This window comes from Haliaeetus leucocephalus, unplaced genomic scaffold (assembly GCF_000737465.1).
Source record: "Haliaeetus leucocephalus isolate CR32 unplaced genomic scaffold, Haliaeetus_leucocephalus-4.0 Scaffold68, whole genome shotgun sequence".
NCBI classification, from domain to species: domain Eukaryota; kingdom Metazoa; phylum Chordata; class Aves; order Accipitriformes; family Accipitridae; genus Haliaeetus; species Haliaeetus leucocephalus.
Window position 1 is genome coordinate 2,258,622 of NW_010972504.1, and position 16,620 is coordinate 2,275,241.

Below are 16,620 nucleotides of genomic sequence, written 5' to 3' on the forward strand. Positions count from 1 at the left end.
ATTTGCCCAGAGCCCCAGGGCAGAGGCAAGGAGGGAGCAGAGCTTTGCTGAGAGCAAGAGCAGGTCAGCAACGACCCCGGCAGCCCACACGCAGCGACCTGAATCCTCCGAGGACACAAGCCTTGCCACCTCTGAGCCCACCCTTAGGGACCACCACCCTCGGGTGCTCCCCAGCACAGCCTGCTGCTCCCACCGGGAGAAGACCACCACGCTCCCAAAGGTGGGGTGGAAGCAGCCGGGCGCTGCGGGTCACCCTGGCACACGGGGATGAGCACGGCGCAGAGGATGCGGCACGGGCACCGCAGGAGCCACACGCTGCTGAAAGCCGTCCCGCAGCCCCGTGCAGGGACCTGCTGCGCAATACAGCCAAGCCCCCAGGCAGAGTACCTAAATTGCAAAAAAAAAAAAAACCAAAAAACTTTTTACAAGACAAAAAGCACCAGCGTTGCGTGTACTGCGCGAGGCGAAACACCCGATAAGCCAAGCGAGGGGTTGCAGCGGGGTCTGCCGCAGCCACCAGCGGAGCAGGGGCTCGGGGACAGGACTTGGGGCCGGCGGGAGCACGACGAAGCGAGGGCATCTCTGGCCTTTCTGCGCGGGGCGGCAGCCAACGTCTCATCCGAGCCCCTTACTCCGAGGCCGAGAGGGAAGCCAAGGTCTCACGGGTGACGCTGGCTGCTGGCTCCCTGGAGAGGGGGGACAGACAAGGACATATTCTCTCCTTAGAGTGGGAGAAAGACAGTCCTGCTCTCTTTGCCCCCATTCAAGGACACCTCCAAGGGGAACGTGATGGTGAGGACTAGGTGACAACTGCCACCCACACGGAAAGGTTTGCCCACCCAGCCGCTCTCCAAGCACATGCTAAACCCACCCAGCTCCCTCGAGTCTCGGGGAGCTGGGGCTGAGCAGCACCGCTCCTGTCCAGGCTATGATCCAACGACTCCTGCAAAACCCCTGCCATCAGTAACGTCCCCGCACCTCGTCCCAGGCGGAGAGGAGACGTACGTGGAACCCAGAACTGCTCAGTACAAGCTATGCGGCTCAGCCCAGCAGTCCCAGTGCGGAGCCATCCCACGTACTGGTCCAGGGACGGAGCAAGCTCGGGGTGAAATGCACTTTTGCAGGCAGCCAGCACAAGCACAATGCACCAGTAAGTCCAGCTACAGCCCCTGGATCAGTGGGCTCAGCCTGGTAACATATTCCTCCCTGATTGAGGTCCCCCTTAAATGACAGGTTATTACACAGCAAAAGACTTCCTTCTGCTCCATGCGTTTGTCTTTCCCCAAAGTAGTTTCCATGCAGTGTTAATCAAGAGAAGTCCTACTTACTAAACCAAAAGAGAGTACATACAAGCTGCTCTCAGTGGTACTCACAGGCAAGCATTTCCCCCTTGAGGCTGCAAAGGAAAAAGAAACAGCACAGGATAGCTCATAGTGCATTTTAAAGGAGATGTAAAAATAATAGTAAAAACAGCAAAGCAAACTGGGAAAGAAGTGAAGCAACCCCAAAGATTCCATGTTAGGGAGCTCAGGGCAGGCTTGTATCCCAGCAGGAGCTGATACAAAGCGTGGGCATCGTGTGCTGCAGCACCCAGCCGCCTCCTCCACTGCTGCTCATCTCACAGGCTCCATTCAGGCAAGAGGTCCCAGGACAGCACGGTTCCCTACTGCCCACACAGCCCCAGAACCCAGCATTTACTAAATGCTCCCTCATCCCGGAGCTGTCAGCGCTTCGACATAACGATTACGAAGGGTACAACTGCAAACGGGGAGCGGTCGGGGTAGGGACCCCTGTCCTGGGGCTGCCCAGCTGGAGACACCCAAAAATTAAGACCTCAGGTAGTCAGGGTCCTCTCCAGCTGAGATTCTTCATCCAGAACTGCTGTGGGCCAAACCCAGCCCAGTGCAAAGCCCTGTCTGGGTCAGTTCCCACCAGGGCTCTGGGATTTTGGGGATGCCTAAGCCTCAGGCTCTTCACTGAGTATGAAAACCCCAGCAATGCTCACCTGCGCAGCATCACCCCTTCTTTTACTCTCTGGCCACTTACTCTGCTAACAGGGAAGAGGAAAACAAGAAGCTGGGCTCACTGAATGGCTTGGAAAACATTAACCTCTAAAGTATCCAAGATTATTTTATTTTTAAACAGCTTTGGTAACAATGGCTGTCTCTGCACGAGGGGCCCAGCCAAGACCTCCTCAAAGCCCCCCCCAACCTCTGCCTCCTCTGCCAGGCAGCAGCAGCGTGCAGCCCACTCTGCCTGTGCTCTCCCAGGCACAGAAAAACTCCTAATTTAGCAGAGAAATGATTTTAAATGAGCAAAGAAACAAACGGGGCTTCGCATCCAACACCGATGAGGACCTACGTGCTCTTAAGCCAGAAGAAATGCCAGACCCCCAAATCCAGGCTGCTTGAATTTGGGCACCCGAAGAGCCCAAACTTTGTTCAACAAGTTGCTGACATCAGGATCTGCGGGGAAACGGGCACCAACAAAATCACGGGCACAAAGATTTCCTACCAAGTTGCTCTGGGGCTAAAGCAACACTTGGCTGCAGTATCAAATTAAGACAAAGAGGGTATTAATAACTCTTTCCAATCAGGTTTTTGCCAGAAATCGAGGTAATACCCAGAATTAACCACCCTGCCAAAACCCTATTGCACTGGTGGAAACTCACCTGCACAGAGCCTGACTTTGAAAGCCTCTGGCACCACAATTCTAGTTTAAATGGGGCAACTTTGGGTTTTGGGGGGCAGGTGTGGGGTATGTTTTTGGGTTTTGTAGGGTTTGGGGGTTTTTTTGTTGGTTTTGGGGTGGGTTTTTTGGTTTTTTTGGTTTGTTTTTTTTTTTAAAGGGAGTCTAATCCAGAATGATTTTCACGCGGGAACAGAGATGGTGTTCGAGACCCTGGGAAGGGTCTGTATTTCAGAGAGGACCACTGACAGCCGCGGGTGACGGTGTGATGGTGGGGAGGGGGAGCGCAGGAGAGGTACCACCAGGACATCCACTTGCAGCTGCGGCTGGTCGGCCCCATCTCGAGCTTCCAGGGATGGGAAAGCCCCCAGCAGGTCAAGAGGTTTGCTCCCAACACTGTAATGTCACGGGCGCTTTACCGTGTCCGCGCTGGCCCGCGGCGTAAAGCTGTTTCTTCTCATCCTTACAGGGGTTTGGCTGGCGGGAAGGTTGTTCTGCTCCCAGACGGAGGGGTATCGCAAGGAACGAAAAGGGGAGCCACAGTTTAAAACCACATCGCGCACCAGCACGCACCGCCGGCATTCCCACCCGCAGGCACCCCAAAGCTCCCGGCAGCCACGGCTCGGTGAACCCCGCATCGGTCTGCGCCGGCGTGACCGCTCCGTGCCTTCCCTGGCTGAGCGCTAGTGGTGGGAAACGACCTGCTCCGTCAGCTAATCTGGCTCAGAGTCCACTGAAAAGGCTGCTTTTTTAGCAGTTTTATTTCCCTTTGGGATTTTTTTTCTTTTTGCTTAGGTGGCTTTGTTTGTTTGCATTTGCTTTTTATTGTCTTTTTAATTTTTTTTTTTCCTCCCTGCAATCAATTTAGGGGGGAAAACAAAATAAAAATAATCAAATAGAAAACTTTCCCTGCTTTGTGTTTCTTCTCCCCCAAAGCAGCCGCGTTGCCCAAGTAAAGCAAAGAAAAACAGAAATGGCCTCCGACTTCTCCGAGCAGGCAGCAACAATTTCAACACAGGCATCGCGCAGAAGTTGCAAAGCGATAAATACCCAACTGGGAACCACCAGCATGGGACCAGCCACAGAAGTCTTGCCGAATATCCTCAGTTTAGCATTTTGCAGTCAACTGGATTTAGCTCTGCAAACCCTCCAGCCACAGAAGCAGGTTCCTAGTTTCTCCACCCCTTGTTTATGGTCCCTCAAGCACAGGGGACTCCTTTATGCTGGGACAAAAAAAAAAATATAACCATATCCCAGGCAATCAGCCAATAGCTCTTGACAAAACACAACAACAAGAGGTAACTAAAAGCCTAAATGTACCAGAAGAACTTAAAATGTGATGCACTTAGATATCCTGTGAGCTAGCACAACTGAGAGTTGGTTTGTTCTCTTTAATTGGAGGAGCTAATTACACACAACTGCTACGCGGCATTCCCCGACAGATCAGTCCCTCTGCAAAACAGTGTTTGCATAAGTGAGCACCTCAAATAGCAGCAACTTCCACAGATTTCACACATATTTAGGTGCTTCGCTGAACAAGGTGGATGGCCAAACAGTTATTTAAGTAATGGGAGAGACAGGACTTTGTAAATAAAGCTAGTCAAAGTCTGAAGTGTTTCCAGTGCGGCTGTAAGAAGATTCCCAGTGCAAGGGAGGTAAACTGGACCCCTCTCCTTCAGCTCCAACACATACAAAGTTTAGGAACGCCACAGCCTTGCCTTGCGCCAAATACTTGCCTCTGCAGATTTCTTGTGTGTTTTACAAGGGAAAGACCTCCACTCCTCCCAGCCACCGGCGCACGGCAGCCAGCCTGGGCCCCCCAGGGCTGCAAGCGCTGCCCAGAGCCACCACGAACCCGTCCCAGAGCCCAGCCTTACCCGTCTGCAGCTTTACAAAGAGAAAGCTCATCGAGACAATGAGAAAAAAAAATTCACTTCAAACATTCTGGCAAGTCTTCGAAATGATCGCAATTAATGCAAACAAGCATCAACAACAAATACTTAACTGAAAACTGAGAATGAGACCTGGAATTTAAAATCTAAGTCCTAAATTTGCCCATTCTGCTTCCTACAATAGCTTTGAAAAATATCTGCTCCTGGCCTGGGAAGCACACTAATTCAGCCTACAATTAATTCTGCTTTTGGGAATTCTGAAGGAAGTCTCTCTGGTCACTGAAAGCAATTGGCCATTTCTAGCAGGTCTTTAAGAGTGTTTCAGTTTAGGCACTTATTTTTGAAAAGGGAAAAAAACAGGGCTGTGCAGCAAGACTTACTGAGTCCAGGGAGGGTTTGTCGCGGTGGGTGTTCACTGCTTCCACGTTCAGGGTAATCGTCTCCACTTTACAGCCTTTACCAAAAAGAAAGAGAAGTTTATATGAGGAAGGGTAATTTAATAAACAACCAATTTTTTTGTTTAAATATTGAAAACAGCATGGAAAGTGAGCAGGATTTTTTTTTTTTAATAAAACAGCTCATAAATAAACAGTTCACCCTATTAACAGAATTTTAGACTCTGACTACTTTCTGGTTGCGACCTTCACTGCAGGAGCGCAGCCCTGTGTTATGTGGACTACAGGTCTATACAGAAAAGCCATTTTTAACTGACTGCACCCCAGAGCCAAAGCCAAGTTTGGAGGCACACACAGCCTTCTCCATCAAGAGGCGAAACCCACCTGTGACAATTATCACTTGTTTAAAAGAGAGGCCACAGGAGAACACCCCCGCACCCACCCATCTCCCCTCCTGCTGCTCCCCCCAAAACCCTCCCACTCTCCAGAACCTTTTTATACATTAAAAACATTAGCAGCAGCCTTTACAGCATGTCCAGTTGCTGCCGCACACGGACACAAACTTGCTCATCAGGTTCACATGCAGACGCAAACCAGGGGGAAAAAAAAAAAAAGACAATATTTACCATATGCAACGGGCGTGAGCTTGAGAATGGTGTGGAGGGGGCAGCGCAGGTAGGGCAGCTCGTCTAGGACAGAGGCAGGCGTTACGGGGGGGCATTACGGCCGCGCTGGGGCTGCCCACACCAGCCCCCCCATCCCAGGCTTCATGGGAACCTTTCACACAGCAAATATCGGACGCCAAGCTCAAAAGTGCCTTGTTCCCACGCAGGCGGTACCGCAGCCCCCCCGGACCCCCCCAGTCGCCCTCCCCAACCCCGCAGCAGCGGGACGGGACTGTCCCCGCTATTTCCAGCACACGGGGCCACCAGCCAGAGGGAACCCCTCCAGCAGCACACGGGTGGGAAAGCACTGCAGCAACAGCCACCACGGACCCACGGGAGTTTTACTTTCAACTTTATTAACTTTATTAAAGGTCTTATTAAACTCCAGTACCACTCACTGGAGCTTCATAAAGGAGCTTGCAGCAGACTGGAACTAGCTTCCAGGCAAGTATGCCATGCAAGGCATCAGCATTTCTCAGAAGCGTAGCGCTACTGCCAACCCTTCACAGGCTACTGATGCATCAGAAAATTTCTTCTTTACATTAAAAAATAATCCCCTAGAGATTATGTAAATGCTACTGGTGGAAACAGCATCAGAAACTAGGGCTGAGCAGAAAACAAACAGCACATGTATCTGCATGTCTCACAAAGAGAGCTTCTTGCTAAGCTCCATGCACTGCTGAAATGCAATGGTTAAAGTATTCCAGAAATGTTTTCTTTTTTTCTTTTTTAAGCAGCTCTTCCGTTGTGAAAAATCAAAACAGTAATTACAAGCCACCCTCCCAAAAGCTCTGTAAAGGAAGCAGCAAGAGAAGCCAGCCCCTAACATCATGCATTTATTTTTGTACCTGCACTCTTGTCAAGAAAATAAGCCAACAGGCACCTCATAACCGCCTGGTGGGAGATAACGAGGACGTTGCCTTGCCGTTCTAGCTCCATAATTACTGGCTCCAGGCGCTGGACCAAGTCCTGGTAGGACTGAAAAACAAAACAGGAATTTTTCAAGGGGTTTTGTAAACAGAGGCTTAAAGCAGAAGTAGCAATTAACACAGCTTCACATTCAGGAAAATATCAGTTAAAATATCATAATGCAGAAGTTACGGATGATTTGGTAAATACAGGGAAAAAAAAAACCAAAGGCAAACAGCAGAAGGTGGAATTTAGTGTCAGCAACCTTCAGATTACAGGAGGATTCAGATTCCTGGTAACTCCTACTGAGTGCAGTAAGAAAAACAAATAAAATAGCAAATTACACATTTCAACAAGGCTGTGAAGTAAAACCAGAAGTGACTCCACACCCCACCCACAGTCATTTTCTTCCCCAAAGTGTTTTTTCACAGTGACAATTCAGGCCTCGGCCAAACGAGCGGGATGCAGAAACCCCTCCGTGTCTGAGGGGAGCAGCAAGGGACTCGGCAAGTGGCCCAATTAATTGGTTGAAAGGTATCATCTGCACACCACAATAAAGGAAAGCAATAAACCTTTCCTCTAAAAAAGAGAACTGGGGACCCTAATGTTTTCAGTTTCTCACACAAGCATTGGCAGAAAAAGTCAAAATTAAGTCTTTCAGTTCTACACACATGTATTCATTTTACGTATACTGTAGCTTATTGTTATTTCTTAGAGGTCCTCACCTCGCCTCCAGGATAGCGATAAAGATACTTCTCTTGATCCCTCAATGCAAACTCATCTGGATACTTGGCTTCAATTTCTGCATAGGTCATTTCTTCACATACCCCCTGAGGGAAGAAGAACTTGTTACAACAGGCTTTGTTTCAACAGAGGTACAGCGATGCAACAGGAAGAAAAGAAAAAGCAAGTGGCTGAGACCAGTAATCCCTTTATGTGACGAAAGTTTTAGGTATTGTATCCGACACGGCCACACACTCAGCGTTTGTGTACTGCACGTCCAGGGTGGTTTGAAGAGGGTGGGCTTTTGCTGTTATTTCAAACCCCTTGTTTACCAGGGATGAAAATGAGCATTCATTTCCACAGCAACAACCCTGCAATTTCTTTTGCCCGAAAGAATTAGAGTGGGAGCAGTAACCTTTGTCCACCCAGGACGGTGTGACAAATGCCTGAGATGTTCAGAGTTATTTTCTTTCTCCACATCAGCTAGATATGTTCGCAGCAAGGTCTAGCAGCTCCAGGCATTGTCAGCCCTGTATCAAACCACCCTAAACCTCACGATGATGGCTGGAGTACGTTATACACGGACGTGGTTATAGATGAACAGGAAACGGTCAATTTTATCGTGATGAATTTGGTTTTCAACATCATTTTCCATCTAGAAAAGCAAAAGGCTTCAATCAGCACTTCACTCACAGCATCGATCTCGTTGAGAATCTTCCACTGCTCGTACGTGACCCCCAGGGACTCGGCCGTCTGGATCGTCCTTTTCAGCTGGCTCGTCCACACCTTCAGCTCAACAATTTCCTGCTCTTCGATGAACTTCTTCAGTGCCTGAGCGAACTGGAAAAAAAGTCAGGGGAGGTTAGGAGGGAGCAGGAGCTGCTGCCGCCGTTAAAAGCATCATTTCAAGGGCTGTGGCTGTCGCGGCAAGATCCAGCTGCGGGGCTGCCCCTCGCAGGAGTCGGATGCAGAGCCCGGCTCTGACCCTGGTCACACAACACTTGACAAATACAGCAAGCCGGCTGCTGCCAAACACATACCTGCTTCCCGCGTGGTGACAGACCAGAATCCCCACCAATCTTGCCAACAAGGTTATATTCACTCTCACCGTGTCGGCAAAGGTAGATGGTACGCGGCTGGACATGAATGTTCATTAGGTAATAGACGATTTTACTCTGGATGTAATCTTGGACTCTGTTTACTAGGAACCGCTGTCCCACATTGATCACTTTAATGAAGGAAAGATCTCTGGAGTCAACATAAAATAAGAACACCCACACGACTGGTTTTAAAAATGAAGCACGTGCATCTGCGGGTGTAATCTAGCTATTCATCCTCTAGTAAAGGCATCAGCACTACCACTGGGTTGCTCCAGCAGACAGAAAAGACACTGAACTGCCGTGCTTAAACAAGGAGCTGCGTTACACTGCCGTACACTAGAGAAAAATCCTTTCAAATCACTTGGGACCTGATATCACCTTCACACAAGCAGTCGTGCTTTGGGAGAGCAGAGGCTCCAGCAGATGCGTTACAGCATCCTGAGCCAGAGAACAGCAGCGACAAAGCAAAGCAGCTCATGGGTACAAGGACAAAATGCACCCCAGGGCTCTGCTTACTTGTCATACGCATCGGGATCAAGAGGCTGGTAAGTGACCTTGTAGCACTCTATCCTCTTCAGGAAATCATCCATCACGTTCTCCCTGTTTCTCTCCGGGTAGTCGGGGCTGGAAACTTTCACCTCCTGATCAACAGACAGTGCCGCTTTGTGAGAGTTAAGCAAACTCAACAGGGAACAAAAGCAACGCTGAATAACATTATTCTTCCCCTTTGAAACAAATACGCAGTGTTTGACGCGGCCCTGTGGAAAAACCTGCTCCTGGAGAGGAAACAAAGGGCGACTCTGAAGGCACTGTAGTGCTTGGCCCTGCGACAGGCACAGCTGGCTGGCTGTTAGCTGTCCCTGCAAGCCGCCCGCTGCCTGCCTTCCCTTGACAAGGAATCACGCTTCAAGGTCAAACATTTCTCAGCTTCATTTGATTTCCACCTTCTCACATAACTAACTGCATCCTTAGCTCTTATAAACCTGCGAACCTTAGCTGCTTAGTTCCAAGGTGAAACGTAAGAGCAAGGCATGTGCGGACATTCCTGTAAGCTATCGCAGCTGGTGACCTTGCACCGAGCACCCACAGTAGGTACTGCCAGCTCAGCCTGGAAAATGCGGTACGCACCAGGATATTGGCAGCAATGACTTCTGGATCGTCGCAGACAGACTCCACAAAAAACACCTACGAAGACAGCAAGGAAGTATATTTCAGAGAGCCAAGAACTCTGCCCTGAATCAAAACTCGAGAGCTCCTGCCCCAGGGAGCAGTAACGTCCCTTGGTGCAGCAACTCCAAGTTAAATACAGGAGCACTACCTTGAAAGCATTTTCTTTAGCAAAATTTAAGATCAGGTCCCGTCTTTCTCGAGTTGTGTTGGTCGCATCAAACACCTACCAGAAAACAAGTAAGGAGCAATGAGCAAGTTTTCCCAAGGGTTTTTAACCAGCCCCAAATCATTTGGGGTTACAATCAGGTCCCCAAACGCCCCGGGCAGCTTTGAACTACCCAGATGTAAAACTATGTTTAGTTCAGAAAAGTCTTACAGCTATCTGCCCACACTCCTCCAAGAGATAAGCCTTCACGTCTTCTAGAGCCACTAAGGCACATCGTCTGCAGGAGAGAAACGGGTATTGTCAGAGCTGACATAAAGTGTTCAGACGGCAAGGCTTCTGAACCACTGGGGAGACATTTAAACACCTTCTCCCTCTGCCCACGGAGCGCCCACCCCTGTGTCTTTCCAAGAGGCCCGGAGGCTCTGCAGAGATCACAAGGCATCTGCACCTATGACTTGCTTCACCACCAGGCGTTCGCAGCCTTGGCTCTTTGTGTCAGCCCGAAGGCAACGACAAAACTCCCACACGCAGCCCCTCTGGCAGGATCCCTGCGCAGGCATTACACGTTATTTTGTGCTCCTCAAGCACAGAGCCTGCCAAGACCTGAGACTAACCAGACCACCACGGATCGGTTCAGCCCCCTGACGCCGACTTACTTGCGGATTTCCATGGCTTCTTTGTTATCGTGCCTGAAGAAGTCATAGGACTTGTAAGACTTCACTGCTTCCCGGCGATACACTCCTAAATTAAACACTTCACAAACAAAAGACGAGTGCGTGAGACTGACGGCTTTCTGCAGACAGATCTCACGGCGCTTTCGGCAAAGGGCAGAGCCATCCCTGCACCGGGGCAAGCCGGCGGCCCCCGCACGCACCTTTGGTGGGCACCCCGATCCAGTTGAGGTAGCGGGTGAGCTTCTTGGACACGTAGGTCTTGCCACGCGCGGGGAGACCGATCATCACGATCAGCGTCGGGGAGTTGGTCATGTAGGAAGCCCATGCTGCCAAAAAAAAAACCAAACCCCAAAACCCAGGAGCATCAACTGCATTGCCGAGCAGCTGGGAGCAAAAAAGCGAGTTCCAGCCCAAAGCCATCCCCCGTGCAGAGGTGCCCTGTCTCCCGGACGGACAGACAGCTGCCGTGCATCTCAGAACAGGCTGGCCGTCGTGTCCTTGAAGGTAATTAACCGCTGCGAGCGGCAGCTGGACGCTCTCCGGTCTCCCGGGCGCCTAATGGGACCGAGGTAGGGCTTTTAGCGTTACCACTATTTACCGATTGGGCGGGAGCTGTCAAGGGCAGAAGAAAGATGCTTTTAACAAAACGGTCACGTTCTCTCAGAAAACAGCCGCAGCAAGCTCTGGAAAGGCCCGGGGAGAGGGGCGTTTGGGGGAAAAGCAGGGGAAGGGGGCCATGGCAGCACCCACAAGTCAAAAAACCGAGTGGCGTGGGGTTGAGCAGCGCCGCGCACCCACGCGGGAAGGGCACCGGGACGGAGAGGGCGTCCCCGCGCGGGATGGAAACGCGTTTTAAGGAAGACGCGCGCTTTTTTAAGCGGCACGCCCAGCGTTATCCCCCTTTTTATGGTTTTGGGGGTTTTTTTTGTAGGTTTTTTTTTTCCCCTGAAATAGATGAAAGTCACGTTTCCCCTCACCTCCCCCCCTCCCCTTCCCCGGGCCGGGGTTACTCACAGCACTTCTTCTCGCCGCCGCGCAGGGCCCCGGTCCTGCCCCGCGGGGAGCCGCCGTGCCGGGGCACCGCCGACATGGCCCCGCGCCGCCGCGCCACATGCAAATCGCATGCAAATCGACCGCCGCCGACCGGCGCTACGTCACGGGCGCGCTCCGCTATGCAAATGAATCACCGCCCGCCAGCGGCGCGCTCCGGTCTCCTCCTCTCCCCGCCCCTCCGCCACCGCGGCGCTCTGACTGGCTGCAGCCCGGCCAATGGCGGAGCGCGGCGGGAGGTCTCGCGAGAGGGAGGGGGGCGGGAGCGGAAGCGGCGGCCGGTCGGGGAGGAGGAAGAGGCGGCGGCGGCGGCGGCCCCGCCGAGGATGCTGCGGCTGCGCTGCAAGGCCCGGAGCGGCACCCACCCGCTGCCCGGCCTCACGGCCCACTCCCGCCTCCGCGACATGCAGGCAGCCCTGGCCGCCCTTACCGGCGTCCCCGTCCCGGCCCAGCGTCTCCTTCTCGGTTTCCCGCCGCGGAGCCTGGACCTCAGCGACGGCGAGCGGCGACTCGGAGACCTCGGGATCCACTCGGGTGAGCGGCCGGGCGCCCTAGGCCTGCGCGGTGGTGATGAGGGGGGGCGGGCACCGGCGCTTTGCGGCCTCTGCTGTCCCGCCGGCTGCAATTACCGTAATTAAAGGAGGCTGCGGCCCAGCACGCCCCTCATCAGCCGGTTGTCGGGCCGGTTCCGCCTCCCGGGGGTTGCTGTCAACAGCCCGTGCTCGGGAGGGACTCCTGCTCGCCGGTAGCGCCGGTGGTGGTTTTGCCCGCGTCGCCGGGGGTCCGGAGGTAAAAAGCAGGGGCTGGAGGGGGACGGGGAGCCGGTACACGGCAGGCGGGTAGGCCGGAGCCCGCCGCGTACGCTCGGTCGGCGAGTCGCGGTGCTACCGGCTGTTTTGGCTGAGGGTGTCTTCCATCAGGATACCGCGCTGCTGGGGCAAACGAGTGCCATCCTGAATAATAACGACGCAACCGTGTTGTTCTGTTTTAGGAGCAACAGCGTCTTTAACTCCCATCTGCATGTTTCTCTCAACTCTCCCTCCTTCTGTGTTTGACAGGCGATACTCTAATAGTTGAAGAGGATACGTCCAAACCCAAGACTGACTCGCCTGTAGTTGCGAAAAGAACGATGTCTAACTCGGTTAGGGAAGCCGTGCCTGTGCTTGCGAGGAGGGTTGTTCCGGCAGATAACTCCTGTCTCTTCACCAGTGTGTACTATGTGGTGGAGGGGGGCGTTTATGACCCGGGTTGCGCTCCAGAGATGCGCAGTCTTATAGCCCAGATAGTAGCAAGTGATCCTGAATCTTACTGTGAGGCAGTTTTAGGGAAAACTAACAGGGAGTATTGTGACTGGATCAGAAGAGAAGAGACTTGGGGAGGAGCCATCGAAGTGTCCATTTTATCCAAATTTTACCAGTGCGAAATCTGTGTGGTGGACACACAGACAGTCAGAATCGACCGTTTTGGGGAAGATGCCGGTTACACTAAGCGGGTCCTTTTAATTTATGATGGGATTCATTACGACCCACTTGAGCGTAAAATCCCTGACTCGGACATTCCTCCCCAGACCATTTTCTCCACAACTGATGATATTGTTCTTGCACAAGCGTTGGAGTTGGCAGATGAAGCCAGACGGAAGAGGCAGTTTACCGATGTGAATCACTTTACGCTGAGGTGCATGGTGTGCCAGAAGGGACTAACTGGACAAGTGGAAGCCAGAGAACACGCCAAGGAGACTGGACACACCAACTTCGGGGAAGTGTGACATCTGCATGAGGATGGTTACATCGACTACCTCACCGATCCAGAATAAAATTCTGGATTTCCAGATAAGCTGTATGTAATCATAAAATTCCGTTCACAAAGCTTGAAAAGCATATTAACTTAACGATGGCCAAGATGCACAGGTTTGTTATGGTTAGTGACTTTTCCAACAGATTTGAAATAGGTATCTTCTCGCATGCTAACTTATAGTACTTTGGCAGGTGGTATACACTGGCAGCTAAAACTTGATTTCTGAAATAATATTCTCTTTGTGTATGCGATCTGAGCGGACATAAAAAACAAGGCTCGTTCAAGACTAGCGTAAAATCTAGCCTCTGAATTAATCTCTGTATTATGTTTTCAGGGTAATTAAATTAATCTAAGGGTTTGGGAAACACACGTATCAGCATTACTTATACTAAGAATTAGACTCTGCACGTACAAGCAGTTCTTGCAGGGGAAACTGCTCATTTGGTGCACAATTTTTAATGGAAAGAGTATCTCCAAAGCTGCCCTATACTATGTTACCATCAGAAGTAGAGTGTATTGTTTATGTGAAGTCATGGCTTTAGAGAAAGAAATGGCCTCTAAGCTTTAAGATAGCCTTCTTTAAATTAACAAGTAGATGGTTAAGTGTTGAATAAACTTATTAATCCTCCGTAGGTAGCTTTTAGTTGCTTGAAAAATAACTATATCAACCCCCTGGTGTTTACACTGCATCAGAACATAGGCATGTTTCTTGACATACTTTGAATTCTTCTTCATAATAGTATCGGAAATTCTGGCAAGAGGGAAATAGAGCAGTTAGGGAAGTAACTTAATTTGCATCTGTTAAACACATTTAAGCAGACTTTACTTGGGTATAGCCAATTTCATGGCCACAGTGTTACTAAGCTGTACCAGACTCCAAATACTGTAAATTAGCACTTTAAGGTATAGTTCTCACTCTTTGCCGATAAAAAGTTTTGCCCTTTTTAAGAAGGACAGAGTGCTAACCCAGAAGGGAGGCTTGAGGTTTCTTCATCTGCATTCTGCCTTAATGTGTTTCATTTGTCACCGATGACTGCTCGGTAGCAAGACTTTAATTCTGATAATGAAGGGTGCAGTTTAATTTTCAGAACAAAATAAGCTGCGTAAACTGCCCTACTTCTCATACTATTCAGAATCAGGGAAGTTGAAATTGGTTTAGTATATCTTGCCTCACAGCGGGGTTGTGAGGCTTAACAGTAAGTGCTTTTGAGGTCTTTTAAAAGGTGCTGTAACGGTGCATATTACTGAAAGGGATTTTTTTTTTTCTTTGAAATGCCTATAACACACATTTGTTTTATTGAATTTTAAAATATTCTTAGCCTGCTATTCTTCTGTTACTCTGTTCTGAGTTACCTTCCTTGCACGTTTACAAATGGGGAGCAAGAACGTGCATCTTCGGACTGAGGCAGAAATAAACCCACTTTCCAAGTGGAATCTAAGATCTAGTTTTAAAGGCCTCCATTGTTAGGGCATCTGGCTAAACTCCTGGTGCAGCGAAAACTTATTTTTGATAAAAAGCACGTTTCGCTGAAGTTCTCAGCTGAGGCTCCCAGTTGGACCTTGAAATACAGGAGGGTCTTACTGAGGAAGGAACATAATTACATAAGTGCTTTGTTGAATTGAGGCATGAATAATTAAGTATAAAGAATAGAATCACCAAGAGCACTATGGACCAGGTTTCTTTTTAATTCAGTATTAAAATACACATTAGCACTGGTGGGAGTTTCCTGTAGAAAGCCACTTAGCTTCCAATGTTAAACCCCACTTTGCTTTTAGCCTATCATTAGGAAAAAAAAAAACAAACAAAAACCAAACCCCAACATGAAAACCAGCCCTCTAGAAGCTGATGCTTATAAACCTAAAGAAATACCTGACAGTTCAAAGGAACTTGAAGATTACACTGTGTTATAACTACTTGAGATGAAATACTGTCTAGGAATGAGACCAAGAGACTGTCAATCCTAAATTGTATTCTCAGCTTTCACACCGAAGCGGTGAGATGCCTTGGACAAGGAGCTGATCCTCACCATTTGCCATCTGTAAAATGGACATAATACCTACCTCAGAGAGGTGTACAAGGTGACTATCTTTGGGTGTCTTTGAAACAGAAGTGGAAGATACATATTTATTGTCTGCCATGTTTGCAAATGCATTGACTTTGGGGAGCAACACATAGATGTTAGCTTTGTATCCAGGATGGATTTCTGAAGGTGTGTAAAAATATTTTTTTGGTATTTCTCAGTTGCAGTATTTTTAAAATTAGGTTATTTAAACCAGAGTGTGTAGCTTTGCTATATCATGTTTGTGTTGGAAACCTGCTAACAGAGAATCAGTTTCATTTGAGGAAAATGTGTCAATATCACTGCTTGGATGTTTTCTTTCGTTGCCTAGAAAATAAAATCTCTTTGGTTAAAAAATGTCAACTGAACTGCTGTAATTCATCTTTGTAAAAGTTGATACTGTTACACGCTGACAAACTCAAGAACAAGTAACCCTTGGTATGGACTGGGAGTCAGAAAACCTTATGTGATTCTCCTAAACTCTCCCAAACAGAAAGTAACTACATTATTTAAAATGTAAAAGATACATATACCTTTAAAGTACAACTCACTCTCTTTTGTAAATGTTAGGCTTCTTTACTGTCTTTTTATCAGCATTTGCCTGCCCTTAATGATACAATTACAGAAGTATCACAAAAAATGGCATCCTGGCACTAGTAAGATGAACTTCTGAACATCACTAATACATTTGCACTGAACTGTTATTAATTGTACAGCAAGATGTTAGTTACAGATATTTTAGAACAGAGGTGGTGTGGGATGTAGGCTCAGGTACTGGCAGGGCGTAGCATCACCTGTGCAGACCAATCCAGAAAGCCTGTAAGACACAGGTTTATGTCCTTGCCATCACCACTTATCCCCATACAAATTTAAAATAAATATTAAATTCCTGGCTGAATACTTCAGCACAGAGGTCAGTAACCTGGAAACTGAAATTTTTGTCTTGTAGGTGTGCTTACTAAAAGCTGGGTTATTGATATTATTTTACCAATTTGTGCAGTTCTGGATCTTCATTTAAATAAAGAATTCTGGTTTCCTGGTGCCAGTCTGGCTGTTTCACCAGCACTAAATTCCTTCTTCAATTAAAGAAAAACCTAACACACTCTAATCATGTGGCCTTTTACAAACATGTTCTATTGTATGAAGAGATACACCATCTTGTGGTTATAATAGCACTTTAAAAGCTTGTCCGAGTTTACATGTTGAGCAAGAACTTTCACCGATGCAGGCAGCGTGTGTTCCCAGCGCAGTAAAACGAGTGGCGTTAGCAAACGTTTCCAAAAGTCTTAGCTACCCATGTAATCCAGTGGTATAGCGTTCTGGTTTGTCTATCA

The 16,620-nt window shown here is 49.1% G+C and overlaps 2 protein-coding genes across 2 annotated transcripts; one reads left to right on the forward strand and one right to left on the reverse strand.

Annotated features, from left to right (window-relative positions):
* Positions 1-419: 419 nt before the first annotated feature.
* Positions 420-10,845, reverse strand: PFKFB2 (6-phosphofructo-2-kinase/fructose-2,6-biphosphatase 2). Its single transcript, XM_010579110.1, is given in 15 exon segments — positions 420-686; positions 1,374-1,396; positions 2,991-3,182; positions 4,961-5,034; positions 5,602-5,664; positions 6,489-6,618; positions 7,275-7,379; positions 7,966-8,112; positions 8,313-8,520; positions 8,889-9,013; positions 9,501-9,557; positions 9,691-9,765; positions 9,919-9,985; positions 10,365-10,461; positions 10,583-10,845. Coding segments are annotated over 15 exon segments (1,641 nt in total). The 5' UTR covers positions 10,803-10,845; the 3' UTR covers positions 420-628.
* Positions 10,846-11,751: 906 nt separating this feature from the next.
* On the forward strand, positions 11,752-16,040 carry YOD1 (YOD1 deubiquitinase). The gene is made up of 2 exons (XM_010579123.1): positions 11,752-11,966; positions 12,491-16,040. The coding sequence occupies exons 1-2, from the start codon at positions 11,759-11,761 to the stop codon at positions 13,195-13,197; spliced, it is 915 nt and encodes a 304-aa protein (XP_010577425.1). The 5' UTR covers positions 11,752-11,758; the 3' UTR covers positions 13,198-16,040.
* Positions 16,041-16,620: the final 580 nt, after the last annotated feature.